This window comes from Crocuta crocuta, unplaced genomic scaffold (genome assembly GCF_008692635.1).
Source record: "Crocuta crocuta isolate KB4526 unplaced genomic scaffold, BGI_CrCroc_1.0 scaffold65, whole genome shotgun sequence".
Lineage (NCBI taxonomy): Eukaryota > Metazoa > Chordata > Mammalia > Carnivora > Hyaenidae > Crocuta > Crocuta crocuta.
The window spans coordinates 3501423-3516128 of NW_027530683.1; the positions used below are offsets into that span (position 1 = coordinate 3501423).

Genomic DNA, 14706 nt, shown 5'->3' on the forward strand with positions numbered 1-14706 from the left:
AAACAAAAAAAACCTCAGCAAACTTAAAAGCATTGAAGTCGTTCAGTGTGTTCTCTAACTACAGTGGAACAAAATTTTAAATCCAACAGAAAGATAACGGGAAAAATCTCCAAATACTTGAGAGGTTACATACTGTATAATTCTATTTATACAACATTCTTTTTTAATTTTTTTAATGTTTATTTTTTAGAGAGAGAGTGCAAGCCAGGGGAGGGGCAGAGGGAGAGGGAGACACAGAATCTGAAGCAGGCTCCAGGCTCTGAGCTGTCAGCGCAGAGCCTGCTGCAGGGCTCAAACCGACGAACCGTGAGATTATGACCTGAGCTGAAGTCAGACCTTTAACCAACTGAGCCACCCAGGCGCCCCATACAACATTCTTGAAATGACCATTTTAGTAGTGAAAAACAGATTACTGATTGCCAGGGTTTGTGAGGGTAGGTTAAGAAGGAAGAGAGGATCATACTCTTTTCAAGTGTCCTGAACTTAAAAATAATGTTCAACTTGAAAACGACATAAATGTTCTGTTTCTTTATCATATCAGTGCCAGTATCCTGGTTACAATACAGTTTTGCACTGGGGGGGAAACAGGCACTCCTGTACACTGGATGATATCTGTAGAGACCTATTTGGTAGTGAGCTTCAAAATTAAAAGTGCCCTTTGACTTACAGTTCCACTTTTAATTATTTGTCCTACAGATCTACTTTCATAAATGCTGTATGACATGTCTGAGTTATTCACTACAGCATTGACTATAATACCAAAGATTGGAAACAGCCTAAATATCCTTCAAGTAGGGGACTAGTTAAATTACTGTACATCAAGAAAATAAACTTCTGTGAAATCATGAAAACAAAATAAATGAAGAAGCTCTTTACTTACTAATGAGTACTTTTCAAGGTATTTTATAGTGCAAAAAAAAAAGCAAGATGCAGAACATTGTGTGTGTTGTGTGTATCTGTATACACATATACGTATGAGAATTTAATTGTATATACAGAGAACATTTTTGGAAGGATACCTAAGAAATAGCTTTGCTTTCTGGATGGGGAACTGAGTAGCTATAGTCAAGAGACATCAAAGGAAGAATTTTGGTATATTTTTGAATTTTTAATTATATGAATGTATTACCAAGCCAAAAATATATTTTTTAAATTTCATAAGTGATTGAGGCAATATTGTAGTAATGGGGTAAAAACTAACTTGTTATCCATATGTTCAGCCACTGTAACTGATATTCATAGCTGAGACATGTTTAGTTCACATGGTGCAGATACTGGTTTTTATAATTCACCTTAGTTACTCAAGATTTTTTTTAATTTTAATTTTTTATTGAAGTATGATTAACATACAGTGCTATATTATTTTCAAGTGTACAGTATAATGATTCAGCAATTCTATACATTACTCAGTGCTCATCACAATAAGTATACTCAATTCTCTTTCTCTATTTCACCCACACCCCAACCCCCCTTCCCTCTGGCAGCCACCTGTATTTAGAGTCTGCATTTTTTGTTTGTTCCTTTTTTCCTTTGTTCATCTGTTCTGTCTTTTAAATTCCACGTATGAGTGAAATCATAAGGTAAATATGACTGACTTTATTTAGCATTGTACCCTCTAGGTCCATCCATATTTCAGATTTTATTTTTAAAAACATACATATAAAGCGGTTTCTCTGGAGAGATGGAAGCAGTGTTTAAGTTTCTTTTTTCTTTTGTGTTTCTTTTTTTTTCCTAGTATTTCTTTAACTTTCAACAAGAGAAAACAAGTTGCTGGCTTTGTGTATCACACAAGTCTAGGGAATATCACTCAATGCAGTGACCCTGATATTAGCATGTCTTTTATTTATACTCAGGAAAACATATGTGTAAAAATCTGCACAGATTAATTTGTAGTTTTTTAATGCATGAGAAGTGCAGTTAAGTTCTGCATTTTTGTATTTTTGTTCTGAGCTTTGTGATAGGTACTAATAATTAAGAAGCCAGTTTCAGTGAGTAAATATGACATACCTAATTAATCATCTTATCACAGTGACATTATTGTTTTAATTTCTCCGTCTTGATTTTTGTCACTTGATTTTTCTCTCTGGCCTTGGTGTCCTCCCATAGCCTTTACAATTTAGCATTAACGCCTAGTAGCCTAACAAAAGATGCATAGTGCACAGCAGTTGATTTCTTTCCTAATTAACTCCTACTAATTAGGGATCCTCAAATACCTAAGAAAAAGTACCAGTGTGAACAAAACAGCTCTAAGTAATAATTCTGGATCAAACCTTACTTGGGAACATGCAAAAGACTTTGTTCTCCATATTTATGCAATTTGAGAAATTTGAGTCTTTTTCAATAGTAAGTTCTTGAGTTTTGTTTAGTTGATTAATATTATGTGTCTCTTCATTGCTCCCAGGTCAATCTTACAAACCACTGTGGTTTCATGGGAGGACTACAAAAAAACAAAAGCACTGGATTGACCACACCATATTTTGCTACCTCTACAGTAGAAGTAATATTTCATGTATCAACAAGAATGCCTTCTGATACTGATGACTCTTTGACCAAAAAAGTAAGTGCTGAGAAAAAACATTGAGTTAAAATACTAGTAGTTAAGGAAATAAATATATAAAATATGTAAGCAATCTAACTGGTCAAGCACTATTTCTGAGTTCTCCACACTCTTCACCTAATGCTATCTTCAGAAACAGGATTGTTGTAGAGCAAATGCTGTTTTCTTTAATGATAACGTTGAAAGTTAACTGCCTTAACAAAGGATTTGTCTTCAAGAAAATGGGGTATGACAAATTAAAAGCTTCTTTATGTGTTCCGTTTGGTGAAATTGTATTTCAAGTCTCTTCATACATGGATAGATATAGCTGTTTATAGCTGTTATATTGATTGAGAGAGAGCAAAAAATATACATAAGTTATTATGTACTTAATAAAAGCACTTAAAATTTAATATACTTTATCATAAATTTTAACTGAAACTAATAGAGCAGATAAAATAAGCGTTAATTAATGAAAACCATTTTACTACCTTAGAGTTTATGAGAGATATGATGGAAGGGTTTTAATGGCCCACGTCTTTTAAAACCTACATTACCATTTTTCTGTAGCTAGCACTCGCATTCAGAAGTTGTTCTGCTACAGTTGTATGTATTCAATCAATGTTTGGTTTTCTTAGAAATATTTTTTTTAATATAATTTATTGTCAAATTGGCTAACATACGGTGTATACAGTGTGCTCTTGGTTTTGGGGCAGATTCCTATGATTCATCGCTTACATACAATATTCAGTGCTCATCCCAACAAGTGCCCTCCTCCGTGCCCACCACCCATTTTCTTTCTCTCCCCTACTCCCCATCAATCCTCAGTTTGTTCTCTGTGTTTAAGAGTCGCTTACGGGGGCGCCTGGGTGGCTTAGTCGGTTAAGCGTCCGACTTTCGCTTAGGTCAGAATCTCGCGGTTTGTGAGTTCGAGCCCCGCGTCGGGCTCTGTGCTGACTGCCAGCTCAGAGCCTGGAGCCTGTTCTAGTCTGTGACTCCCTCTCTCTCTGACCCTCCCTTGCTCACGCTGTCTCTCTCTCTCTCTCTCTCTCTCTCTCTCTCTCCTAGAAATAAATAAAACATTTAAGAAAAAAGGAGTCGCTTACGGTTTGCCTCCCTCCCTCTCTGTAACTTTATTTTTCCTCTTCCCTTCCCCCATGGCCTTCTGTTAAGTTTCTCAAAATCCACATATGAATGAAAACATATGATATCTGTCTTTCTCTGACTGACTTATTTTACTCAGCATAATACTTTCCAGTTCCATCCACATTGCTGCAAATGGCATGATTTCATTCTTTCTCATTGCCAAATACAACCCAGCAATAGCACTACTGAGGAGAAATATTTTTAAGAGTAAAACCTTGTCCAGCATTTCTTTTCTTTATCTTCTCTTCCTCCTCCTTCCTCAGCTTATTAAAAACTGCTAATTTAATATCATTGGTCATTTTGCTTGATACTCTTCCTGATATCAAAACCCTTTATACTTTATTAATAAACTATGAAAATTATCATTTTCTCACTGTTTGTAAAGAAACTTAAGAACCTTTCAAATATTTTATAAGATTGACTTAATACCCTCGATGCCTTTTGTTTGCCATTTAGAATACTATTGGAAATTGCCTACTAATTGAGTAATGGTTGATAAAACTAAATGGATGCTAATTAGATTGCAGTGAGTAGTAACAATGAAGGTAATTGATAAACGTAGGGAAGTATATTCAGTAACAGGTTTGCTATAGAATTTCTTGTCCTATGGTTTTTAGAAATAGAAAATGAGCCATGAATACTGACAAGAAGATGGTAAAGAGTTGGATTGAAGTAAAACTTCATTAAAACTTTAATTAAGCACTTTCTTCCATCAACTCATTTTAAATCTCTATGAAAATAAGCTACACCTAGAGACAATTATGAGTATAGTGCAAAAAGATAATTTTAATCATTAAGAACTTGGCCATGACTCCTATTTATCATTTTCATTTTCATGTTTCCATATACAACTTCTAAAGTTTAAAATTAATAGTATCTTAGATTGCAAACACAAGAACAGAACAAAGTACATTATTTTTTTGTTAAAAAAACTGTTTTATTTTTAAAGAAAACTATGTCAGGATATTTTTATTTTACTATATTAAACAGGATAATTATGTGGTACTTAAAATTTTATTCCTGTGACCTTTGTACAAATGTTAAATAAGTAAGATTTCTTATTTTCTTCAAAACAGTTATGAGGGTTTGTCCTTAATTACTTCAGAAGTTTCTGAAAAGGATGTTAACAATTCATTACCATAAAAAAAATTAATTTTGGAGAGGATTATAACATTTAAGAATTGTTAAATGGTTGAGTTCTAATTAAAATTATATTGTTAAATGGTAAAATTTGTAAGTGCTGGATTTATTAGAGAATTTTAAGGGATTAAACATTGAACACTAATAGTTTGTTTCATCTGCACTTACAGAAAGTTCTTTTTATTGTGGTAAAAAAATATATAATCATTTTCACCTTTAAAAATTGTTTTATTTAATATTTTTAGGGTTTGGAAATTTCTTTTTCACTGAGGTATAATTAACATGTAGTGTCATATTAGTTTTAGGTGTACAGTGTAATGATTCAACATTTCTATACATTACTCAGTGCTCATTATTATTGATAAGTGTACTCTTAATCCCTTTTATCTATTTCACCCATCACTCTACCCTTCTCCCCTCTGGCAACCACCAGTGCTTTTCTCGGTATTTAAGAGTGTGATTTTTTCTTTGTCCATTTTTTCTTTGTTAATTTGTTCTGTTTCTTACGTTCCACACATGAATGAAATCATATGGTATTTGTCTTTCTCTGACTGACGTTTCACTTAGCATTATACCCTCTAGGTCCATCCAAATTGTCACTGATGACAAGGTCTCATTTTTTTTTAATGGCTGAATGATATTCTAATGTATATATATTACCACATTTTCTTTATCCATTCATGTATGGATGTATATTTTGATTGCTTCTATATCTTGGCTCTTATAGGTAATGCTGCAGTAAACAGAGGTACATATATCATTTCAAATTAGTGTTTTGTTTTCTTTGAGTAAATACTCAGTAGTGGAATTACTGGATCATATGGCAGATCAGTTTTCCAAACTGTTTTCCCCAGTGGCTGCACCAATTTGCGTTTCCATCAACAGTGCACAAGGGTCCCTGTTTCTCCACATCCTCGCTGATACAATTTGGTGGCAGTTTTTTGGCTGTTTTTTTTTTTTTTTAAGTTTTATTTATTTCTGAGAGAGACAGACAGACAGCATGAGCAGGGGAGGGTCAGAGAAAGGGAGATACAGAATCTGAAACAGGCTCCAGGCCCTGAACTGGCTGTCAGCACAGAGCCTGATGTGGGGCTCGAACCCACGAACTGCAAGATCATGACCTGAGCCGAAGGCAGACACTTAACTGACTGAGCCACCCAGGCGCCCCTATATTGTTTTCTATTCTAGCCATTCGGACTGGTGTAAAGTGGTATCTCATTATGGTTTTGATTTGTCTTTTCCTGATGATGTTGAGCATCTTATCATGTGTCTGTTGGCCATCTGTGTGTCTTTGGAAAAATGTCTATTCAAGGTCCTCTGCCCATTTTTAATCAGATTATTATTTTGATAAGTTCAATAAATTCTCTATATTTTTTTAGATACTGTATTAAGTGCTTATCAGATATATTATTTGCAGATATCTTCTCTAATGCAGTAGGCTGCCTTGTCCTTTTGTTAATGATTTTCTTCACTGTGCAAATGCTTTTTATTTATTTGTAGTCCCAGTAGTTTAATTTTGCTTCTGTTTTCCTTATCTGAGAAGGCATAGCTACAAAAATGTTTCTATGGCTGATGTCAAAGAAATTAATGCCTATGTTTTCTTCTAGGAGTTTTAGGGCTTCATGTCTCACATTTAGATCTTTACTCCATTTTGAGAGTTTCTTGGTATATGGTATAGGAAAGTGGTCCAGTTTCATTCTTTTGCATGTAGCTGTCCATTTTTCCCAGTACTGTTTGTTGAAGGGATTGTCCTTTCCACCCATGTATATTTTTACCTCCTTTGTCATAAATTAATTGACTATATAAGCATTGGTTTATTTCGAGGCTTTCTGTACTCTTCCATTGATCTATGTGTCTGTTTTTGTAACAGTACCGTACTGTTTCAATTACAAAGTTTTGAGTGTATCTTGAAATCTGGGATTATGATACTTCCAGCTTTGTTCTCTTTCAAGATTGCTTTGGCTCTTCGGGATCTTTCATGGTTCCATATAAATTTTAGGATTATTCTAGTTTTGTAAAAATTGCTGTTGGTATTTTGATAAGGGTTTATTGAATTCATAGGTTGGCTTGAGCAGTATGGACATGCTCATGGAATGGAAAAACCAATATTTTAAAATGTTTTGAGATGATCATATGGTTTTTATTGTTTTTCTTGTTAATGCAATTATCATGTTGATTAGTTTGTGAACATTGAACCACCCTTGTATTCCAGGAGTAAATCCCCCTTGATTATGGTGGATGATTTTTTTAATGCATTGTTGGATTCAGTGTGCTAATATTTTGTTGTAGATTTTTGCATCTGTGTTCATCAGATACTGCCTGTAGTGTTGTGGTTTTATTTGTTTTTGTAGGGTTTTTTCAGGTTTTTGTATCAAGATAATGCTAGTCTTGTAGAATGAATTTGGAGGCTTTTCTTCTGTTTTTTAGAGTAGTTTAAGAAGAATAGATCTTTTTGTGGTAGCAGGGAGGGGAAGCTGGGGAAAGACAGAGAGAGGGGTACAGAGGATCTGAAACAGGCTCTACACTGACAGGCTGACAGCAGTGAGCCTGATGTGGGGCTCAGACTCATGAGCCGTGAGATCATGACCTAAAGTCAGGGGCTCAACTGACTAAGACACCCAGGTGCCCCATTGAAAAGAACAGATCTTAACTCCTCTTTATATATTTGGCAGAATTCACCTGTGAAGCTATGTTTCTGGACTTTTGTTTGTTGGGAGTTTTGTGATTACTGATTCAATTTCATTGCTAGTAACTTACCTGCTCAAAGTTTCTGTTGCTTTCTGAATTCATTTTGGAAGTTTCTAGGTTTCTGGAAATTTATCCATTTCTTTCTAGATTGTCCAGTTTGTGGGCATATAATTTTTCATAATATTCTCTTATATCCACCTTTTGTATATCTTTGGTGTTGGTTGTTATTTCTCCTCTTTACTTCTGGTTGTATTTATTTGGGTTCTCGCTCCCTTTTTTTTTTTTTTGAAGAGTTAAAGGTTTATCAATTTTGTTGATCTTTTCAAAGAACCAGCTCCTGGTTTTATTCATCTGTTCTATTGTTTTTTAGTTTCTATTTCATTTATTTCTGCTCTAATCTTTATTATTTCTTCTACTGGTTTTGGGCTTTCATGGTTCTTCTTTTTCTTGTTCCTTTAGGTGTAAGGTTAGGTTGCTTATTTGAGATTTTTGTTTTTTGAGGTGTGCCTGTATTGCTATAAAGTTCTCTCTTAGAACAGCTTTTACTACTTCCCAAAGATGTTGGACCCTTGTGTTTTTATTTTCATTTGCCTCCATGTATTTTGTATTTTCTCTTTGATTTCTTGGTTGACCCATTTATTGCTTAGTAGCACGTGTTTAGTCTCTGTATTTTGTTTTTTCCACATTTTTTCTTGTGATTTCTAGTTGTGGTCAGAAAAGATACATGATACAATTTAAATCTTTTTTGATTTATTGAGTGTTGTTTTTGGTCTAATGTGATTTATTCTGGAATGTTCCATGTGCACTTGTAAAGAATGTATATTCCATAATGTCTGAATATATCTGGTCTAATTTGTCATTCAAAGCCACTTTATGTCTGTTACAAGTTGCTTTATGTATTTGAGTACATATATATTTACAATTGTTATAAATCTTGTTGGATTGTTCCCTATATGATTCTTTATCGTCTCTTGGTACAGTTTTTGTTTTAAAGTCTATTTTGTTTGATATAGGTGTTGCATCTCCAGCCGCCTTTTTGCTTCCATTTACATGATAAATGTTTTTTCATCCCTTCACTTTCAATCTGCATGTGTCCTTTGGTCTGAAGTGAGTTTTTGTAGGCAAGATACAAATGTTGCTTTTTTAATCCATTCAGTCATCCTTTGTCTTTTGTTTGGAGCATTTAGTTCATTTACATTTAAACTATTGATAGACAGGTACTTACTGCCATTTTTTAACTTGTTTTGCAGTTCTTTCCATAGCTCTTCTTTGTTCCTTTCTTCTTCTCTTGCTCTCTTCCCTTGTGGCTTGATGGCTATCTTTAGGATTATGCTTTGATTTGTTTTTCTTTATTTTTTATATCTATTATAGGTTTTTGATTTGTGGTTATCATTAGGTTCATATATAACATTTTATGCATATAGCAGTCTATATTAAGTTGATGGTCTAACTTATGCTTGAATATATTACTACTCTTCACCCCACCTTTTATGTATATGATGTCATACTTTATTGACTTTTATTTTGTAAACACCTTGACTGATTTTTCTAGAGATAATTGATTTTACTACTTTTGTGTTTTAACTTTCATACTGGTTTTATAAGTGATTATTCTACTACTTTTATTATATGTTTGTGTTTACCTGTGAAATTTTTTCCTTTCATTATTTTTTTACAACTATTTTGGCTTTTTCTTTCCACCCAAAAAATTCCCTTTAACATTTCTTGTAAGGCTAGTTTGGTGGTGATGATTTTGTTTGTCTGGGAAACTCTCTCTCCTATTCTGAATGATGATCTTGCTGGGTAGAATGTTCTCAGTTGCAGAGCTTTTCTTTTCAATACTTTGAATACATCATTACATTCCCTTCTGGCCTACACAGTTTCTGCTGAAAAATCAGCTGACAGCCTTATGTGGTTTCCTTTGTGTATAACTGTTGCTGCTTTTAAAATTCTCTCTCTTGAGGTGCCTGGGTGGTTCAGTTGGTTAAGCATCCAGCTTCAGGTCATGATCTTGTGGTTCGTGAGTTCAAGCCCCACGTCAGGCTCTTTGCTGACAGCTCAGAGCCTGGAGTTTGCTTCGGATTCTGTGTCTCCCTCTCTCCCTGCCCCTCCTCCACTTGTTCTCTGTCTCTCTCAAATAAACATTAAAACATTTTTAAATAAATAAATAAAATTCTCTTTCTTACTTCTTTTTGCCATTTGCATGATTAGATCTTGGTGTGAAGTTCATTGGGTTAATTTTGTTGGGAGTCTCTGTGCTTCCTGGATCTGGATTTCTGTTGCCTGCCCCCAGATTAGGAAGGTGTTCATCTCTTATTTCTTCAAGTAAATTTTCTTCCCACTTCTCTCTTTCCACCTTCTGGGATCTCTGTAATGTGAATGTTATTATACTCGATGATATTGCAGAGTTCCCTTAACCTATTCTCATTATTTATTATTTTTTCTTTTTGCTATTTAGTTTGGCTGCTTTTCACTGCCCTGCCTTCCCAGATCACTGATCCATTCTTCTGCCTCCTCTAATCTGCTATTGATTGCCTTTAGGGTATTTTTTATCTCAGTTATAGAGTGGGAGTTCTTCATCTCTGACTGGTTCTTTTTTATATTTTCTATCTCCTCCTTGAAGATCTCGTTGAGATCCCCTACTTTTTTCTCAAATCCAGTATCTTTACAACTGTTACTTTGAATTCTTTATCAGGCCTATTATCTCTGTTTCATGAAGTTCTTTTGCTGTGGCTTTGTTCTATTCTTTCATTTGGGACCTAATTCCTCTATCTCCTCATTTTATCTGACTTTATGTTTGTTTCTGTGTATTAGGAAAGTCAGCTACATCTCCTGATCTGCAAAACAGTGGCCTTATGAAGAAGACTTCCTTTGGTGTCCTGTAGCACAATGTTCTCTTGTTCACCAGAACCAGGCATTTTAGCAGCGTCTCCTATGTGGGCTGCATGCTCCCTACTGTTGTGGCTGAGCTGTGTTTGCATTCAGTACAGTCAACTCCAGTGGCCCACTTTGCCTGTTGTGAGCATACTGGGCAGGAGTTTGGTCCCTCTGCTGTTAAGGGGACTATCTGGGACCACCACCGACTTGTAGTTGGGTGTTGGCAGCAGTCAGACCAGAGACCTGTCCTCAACCCACGCACTACAGGGCTCTCTCCCTCTTTTGCCCTTAGAGGTTTCCATTGATGAGTGGGGCGAGCAGTCAGACCAGATGCCTGCCCCCAGTCACATGAGTAAGGGTGCAGTCACACTGATCAGCAGGGCACTCACTCCCTTTGCATTGCCAGTTATTAAGTTCGGCTGCCAGGACTGTGGTACACTGATGTGTGTGGTTATCTTCTCCTGTCCCCAGGGCACAAATCACTTTGGAGTGGTACAGGTTTCTGGTAGAGTTATTTGCAGCCGGGTTTTTCAGGGCAGGAGCCACTTTGGAGGAATGTCTGTGGAGTAGGGCCGGTTGGATGGGGTGGGAACCATGGTGCTAACAAGATACCTGGAGAATGTTCACTATGCTTCCCACAAATACCTGGCTGTCTAGGCTGGGAGGGAGGCAGGAGAGGAATGGTCTGCCAGCCAGCACTTTGTTCTTGGAAAATTCTTCCAAAGATTCCTGCCCCTGCAACACACGTTTTGAGATTAGTAAATACATTAAATCTACTTCTCATACTCCAGTTGGTTTTTACTTTTAATGTTTATTTTTGAGAAAGAGAGAGGGAGAGAGAGCGCACACTAGTGGAGGAGGGGCAGAGAGAGGGAGACACAGAATCTGAAGTGGGCTTCAGGCTCTGAGCTGTCAGCACAGAGCCCAGTGTGGGGCTCAAAACCCTGAACTATGAGATCATGACCCCCTCAGCCAAAGTTGGATGACGCTTAACTGACTGAACCACCCAAGTGCCCCTTTGTTGTTGTTGTTGTTTTTAATATTTATATATTTTTGAGACAGCACATAACCAGGGGAGGGTCAGAGAGAGGAGAGAGAGAGAATGCCAAGGAGGTTCCATGTTGTCAGCACAGAGCCTGATTCAGGGCTCAATCCCACAAACCATGAGATCATGACCTGAGCCAAAATTAAGAGTCAAACACTCAACCGACTGAGCCACCCAGGCACCCTACCCCAGTTGCTTTTCAAACTGCTGCTTCTGTGTTGTATCTCTCCTGGGTTATTTGTTATGCTGGCTCTTTAAGGGTGGGAACTCAATTTTAAAGTACCCAGAGTTAAACCCAACTGATTGAAAAATTCTCAAAGATAAGCTGAAAAATTCTCAAAGATAAGCTCCACTGGTTTTCAAAGCTAAAGTGTCATGGGGATCCCCATGCCTGGGGTGCCTGAGGTGCCTGGGATGGGGTCTCATCCTCTCGCTTCTTCATGTTTCCAGTGTCCCTCTCATTTATGATTTTTCTCACAGGAAGAGGGGAGGATGCTGGGAGGGAGACTTCTCAACCATGCTTCTACTCCTTCTACCCTTTTTGATGTGGTCTTCTCCATGCCATTAATTCTGGAAAGTCTGTTCTGCCAGTCTTCAAGTTGTGAGTCATTTTCAGAGTTAGTTTCACTAATGCGGCTATTATCTCAGTGTGACTGTGGGATGATGAGGTGAGCTTAGGATACTTTGATTTCACCACCTTCTCAGAAGTCCTGTCTTAACCATTTAACCATTTTTAAATGTACAGTTCATTGGCATAAACATTTATGTGCAATCGTCACAAGTATCTATTTCCAGAACATTTTCATTTTCATTTGGTTCAAAATATTTTTAATTTTCTCTTAAGAGTACTTTGACTTAGGTGTTATTTAGAAGGGTGTTGCCTAATCTCCAAGTATTTTGGGGGTTTCCAGCTATCTTTTTGTTGATTTCTAGTTTAATTCCATTGTGGTCTGAAAATAGACATTGTATGATTTTTCTATTCTTTTAAATTTGTGAAGGTATGTTTTATGGCCCAAATGTAGTCAATCTAGTGAATCTGGGAAGAATGTATAATCTGTTATTGTTAGATGAAGTAGTCTGTAAATGTCAGTTATATCCAGTTGATTGATAGAGCTGTTGAGATCAAATATATCCTTATCAATATTCTGCCTGCTGGATCTCTCCAGATAGACAAGTCTCCAGCTATAATAGTGGATTCTTCTACTTTTACTTGCAATTCTATCAGTTTTTTGCCTAATTTATTTTGACCCTCTCTTGCTAGATGCATACACATTAAGGATTAGGTATGTCTTCTTGGAGTACTAACCTCTTTATCATTAGGTGATGTTCCTCTTTATCCCTGATAACTTTACTTGCTTTGAAGTCTGTTCTATCTGAAATTAAATAGGTACTCCCACTTTTCTTTTGGTGTTATCATGGTCTATCTTTCTCTCCATTCCTTACTTTTAATCTAGATGTGTCTTAGTTTTTTAAATGGGTCTTATCTTTTTGATTCACTTTGACAATCTCTGTATTTTAATAGTATACTTAGACTATTGACATTTAAAATGATCATTGATGTAGTTGGACTAATATTTATCACATTTGTTACTTTTTTCTATTTGTTACCCTTGTTCTTTGTTTCTGTTTTCATATTCCACACCTTTTCTGCCTTCTGTGGTTATAACTGAGCACTTTGTAAAATGATTCTATTTTGTCTCCTTTCTTAGCATATCAATTATACTTTTTTAATGTTTTTTATCAACACCCTGGAGTTTGTACTATATACATTTAGAAATAATCCAAGTCTACTTTCAAATAATACCATACAGCCTCACAGATATTGCAGGTACCTTATAGTAACACCATATGTTTAGTTTTTCCCTTCTTGCTCTGTATCGTTATCATTCATTTCACTTATAGATAAGCATATATATACATAAGCATAATCAAATACATTGTTCCTATTATTACTTGAAACAAACCATGATCTATTAGATCAATTAAGAATAAGAAAAATGAAAGTTTATTTTCCTTTCAGTTATTGATTAGTTCGTGCTTTTCTTATGTAGATCTGTATTTCTAACCTGTATGATTTTTCTTCTCTCTGAAGAACTTCTTTTCACATTTCTTGTAAAATAGGTGTACTGGCAACACATTCCCTCAATTTTTGTTTGAGAAAGTCTTTATTCTCCTTTACTTTTGAAGGGTAATTTTACAGAGTGCAGAATTCTAGGTGGCAGTGGTTTTTTCTCTCAGCACTTTATATATTTCGCTTCACTCTATAAGAGAGTGTTTTATCTTTGATCCTCTATAAATAAAATACCTTTCTTCCTCTGTCTTCTCTTAAGATTTTTTTTTTTAATCTGTGATTTTCTGAAGTTTGATGATATACATAAGTGTAGTTTTGGGGGCATTTATCCTGCTTAGTCTTCTTTGAGCTTCTTGGATCTGTGATTTGATACCTTACATTAACTTGGAGCAGTTCTCAGTCAGTTTTGTTTCAAATAATGCTTTTGTTCTCTCTTCTGTTATGTGTGCTACAGTTTTTGTGGTTGTCCCACAGTTCTTGGGTATTTTGTTTTGAAAGGGTTTTTTCCCAGTCTTTTTTTCTCATTGAATTTTAGTTTTAGAAGTTTCTGTTGTTATCAGACTCAGATTCTGTACCTAGCCATGTCCAGTTTACTAATAAGATCACCAGAGGCATTCTTCATGTCAGTTACGTTGTTGGGTTGTTGTTTTTTTTTTTTATCTCTAGCATTTCCTTTTAATTCTTTCTGAGAATTTCTCTCTCTCTGCCTATGTTATCTATCTGCTCATACATATTGTCTGCTCTTCCCATTAGATCCCTTAGCATGTTCATCATAGTTTTAATTCTATCATCCCTGCCATATCTAACTCTGGTTTTGATGCATCTTCAGTGTCTTAGGCCTGTCCACACTGAGTCTCCAGGAATTTGCATTTACAATTTACTTTTTTCTACCTTGCCACAAGTTTCACACAGAGGTGTCTGCATTGTTCTCATTCATATTTGCCTGCCTGTCCAATTTTGGGGGCAGCAGTTTGCTCTGTGACCTCACTTCTCTAATCTACAAAGTGTATTCAGTTTTTCAGTTTGTTGAGCTCTTTACTTGTTAGGACAGAGTGGCAACTTCTAAGCTTCTTATGTACATACTAGAAACTAGAAATCCCAGAATTTTATCTTCTCAAATGCAAACTCTACCCATTAACAGTAACTCTCCATTCTCCCCTCAAACCAGCCCTTGGTAAACACTAAGTGAATCTGCCAGTTCTA

At 35.8% G+C, this 14706-nt stretch overlaps 1 protein-coding gene across 6 annotated transcripts in view; it reads left to right on the forward strand.

Annotated features, from left to right (window-relative positions):
• RALGAPA1 (Ral GTPase activating protein catalytic subunit alpha 1) overlaps positions 1-14706 on the forward strand; it is a 259411-nt gene that overhangs the window by 198349 nt on the left and 46356 nt on the right. For all 6 annotated transcript variants that reach the window (XM_077769216.1, XM_077769217.1, XM_077769215.1 and 3 more), the window contains one exon: positions 2402-2557. In XM_077769216.1, the coding sequence (XP_077625342.1) occupies positions 2402-2557 (156 nt within the window). The remainder of the gene's footprint in view (positions 1-2401; positions 2558-14706) is intronic.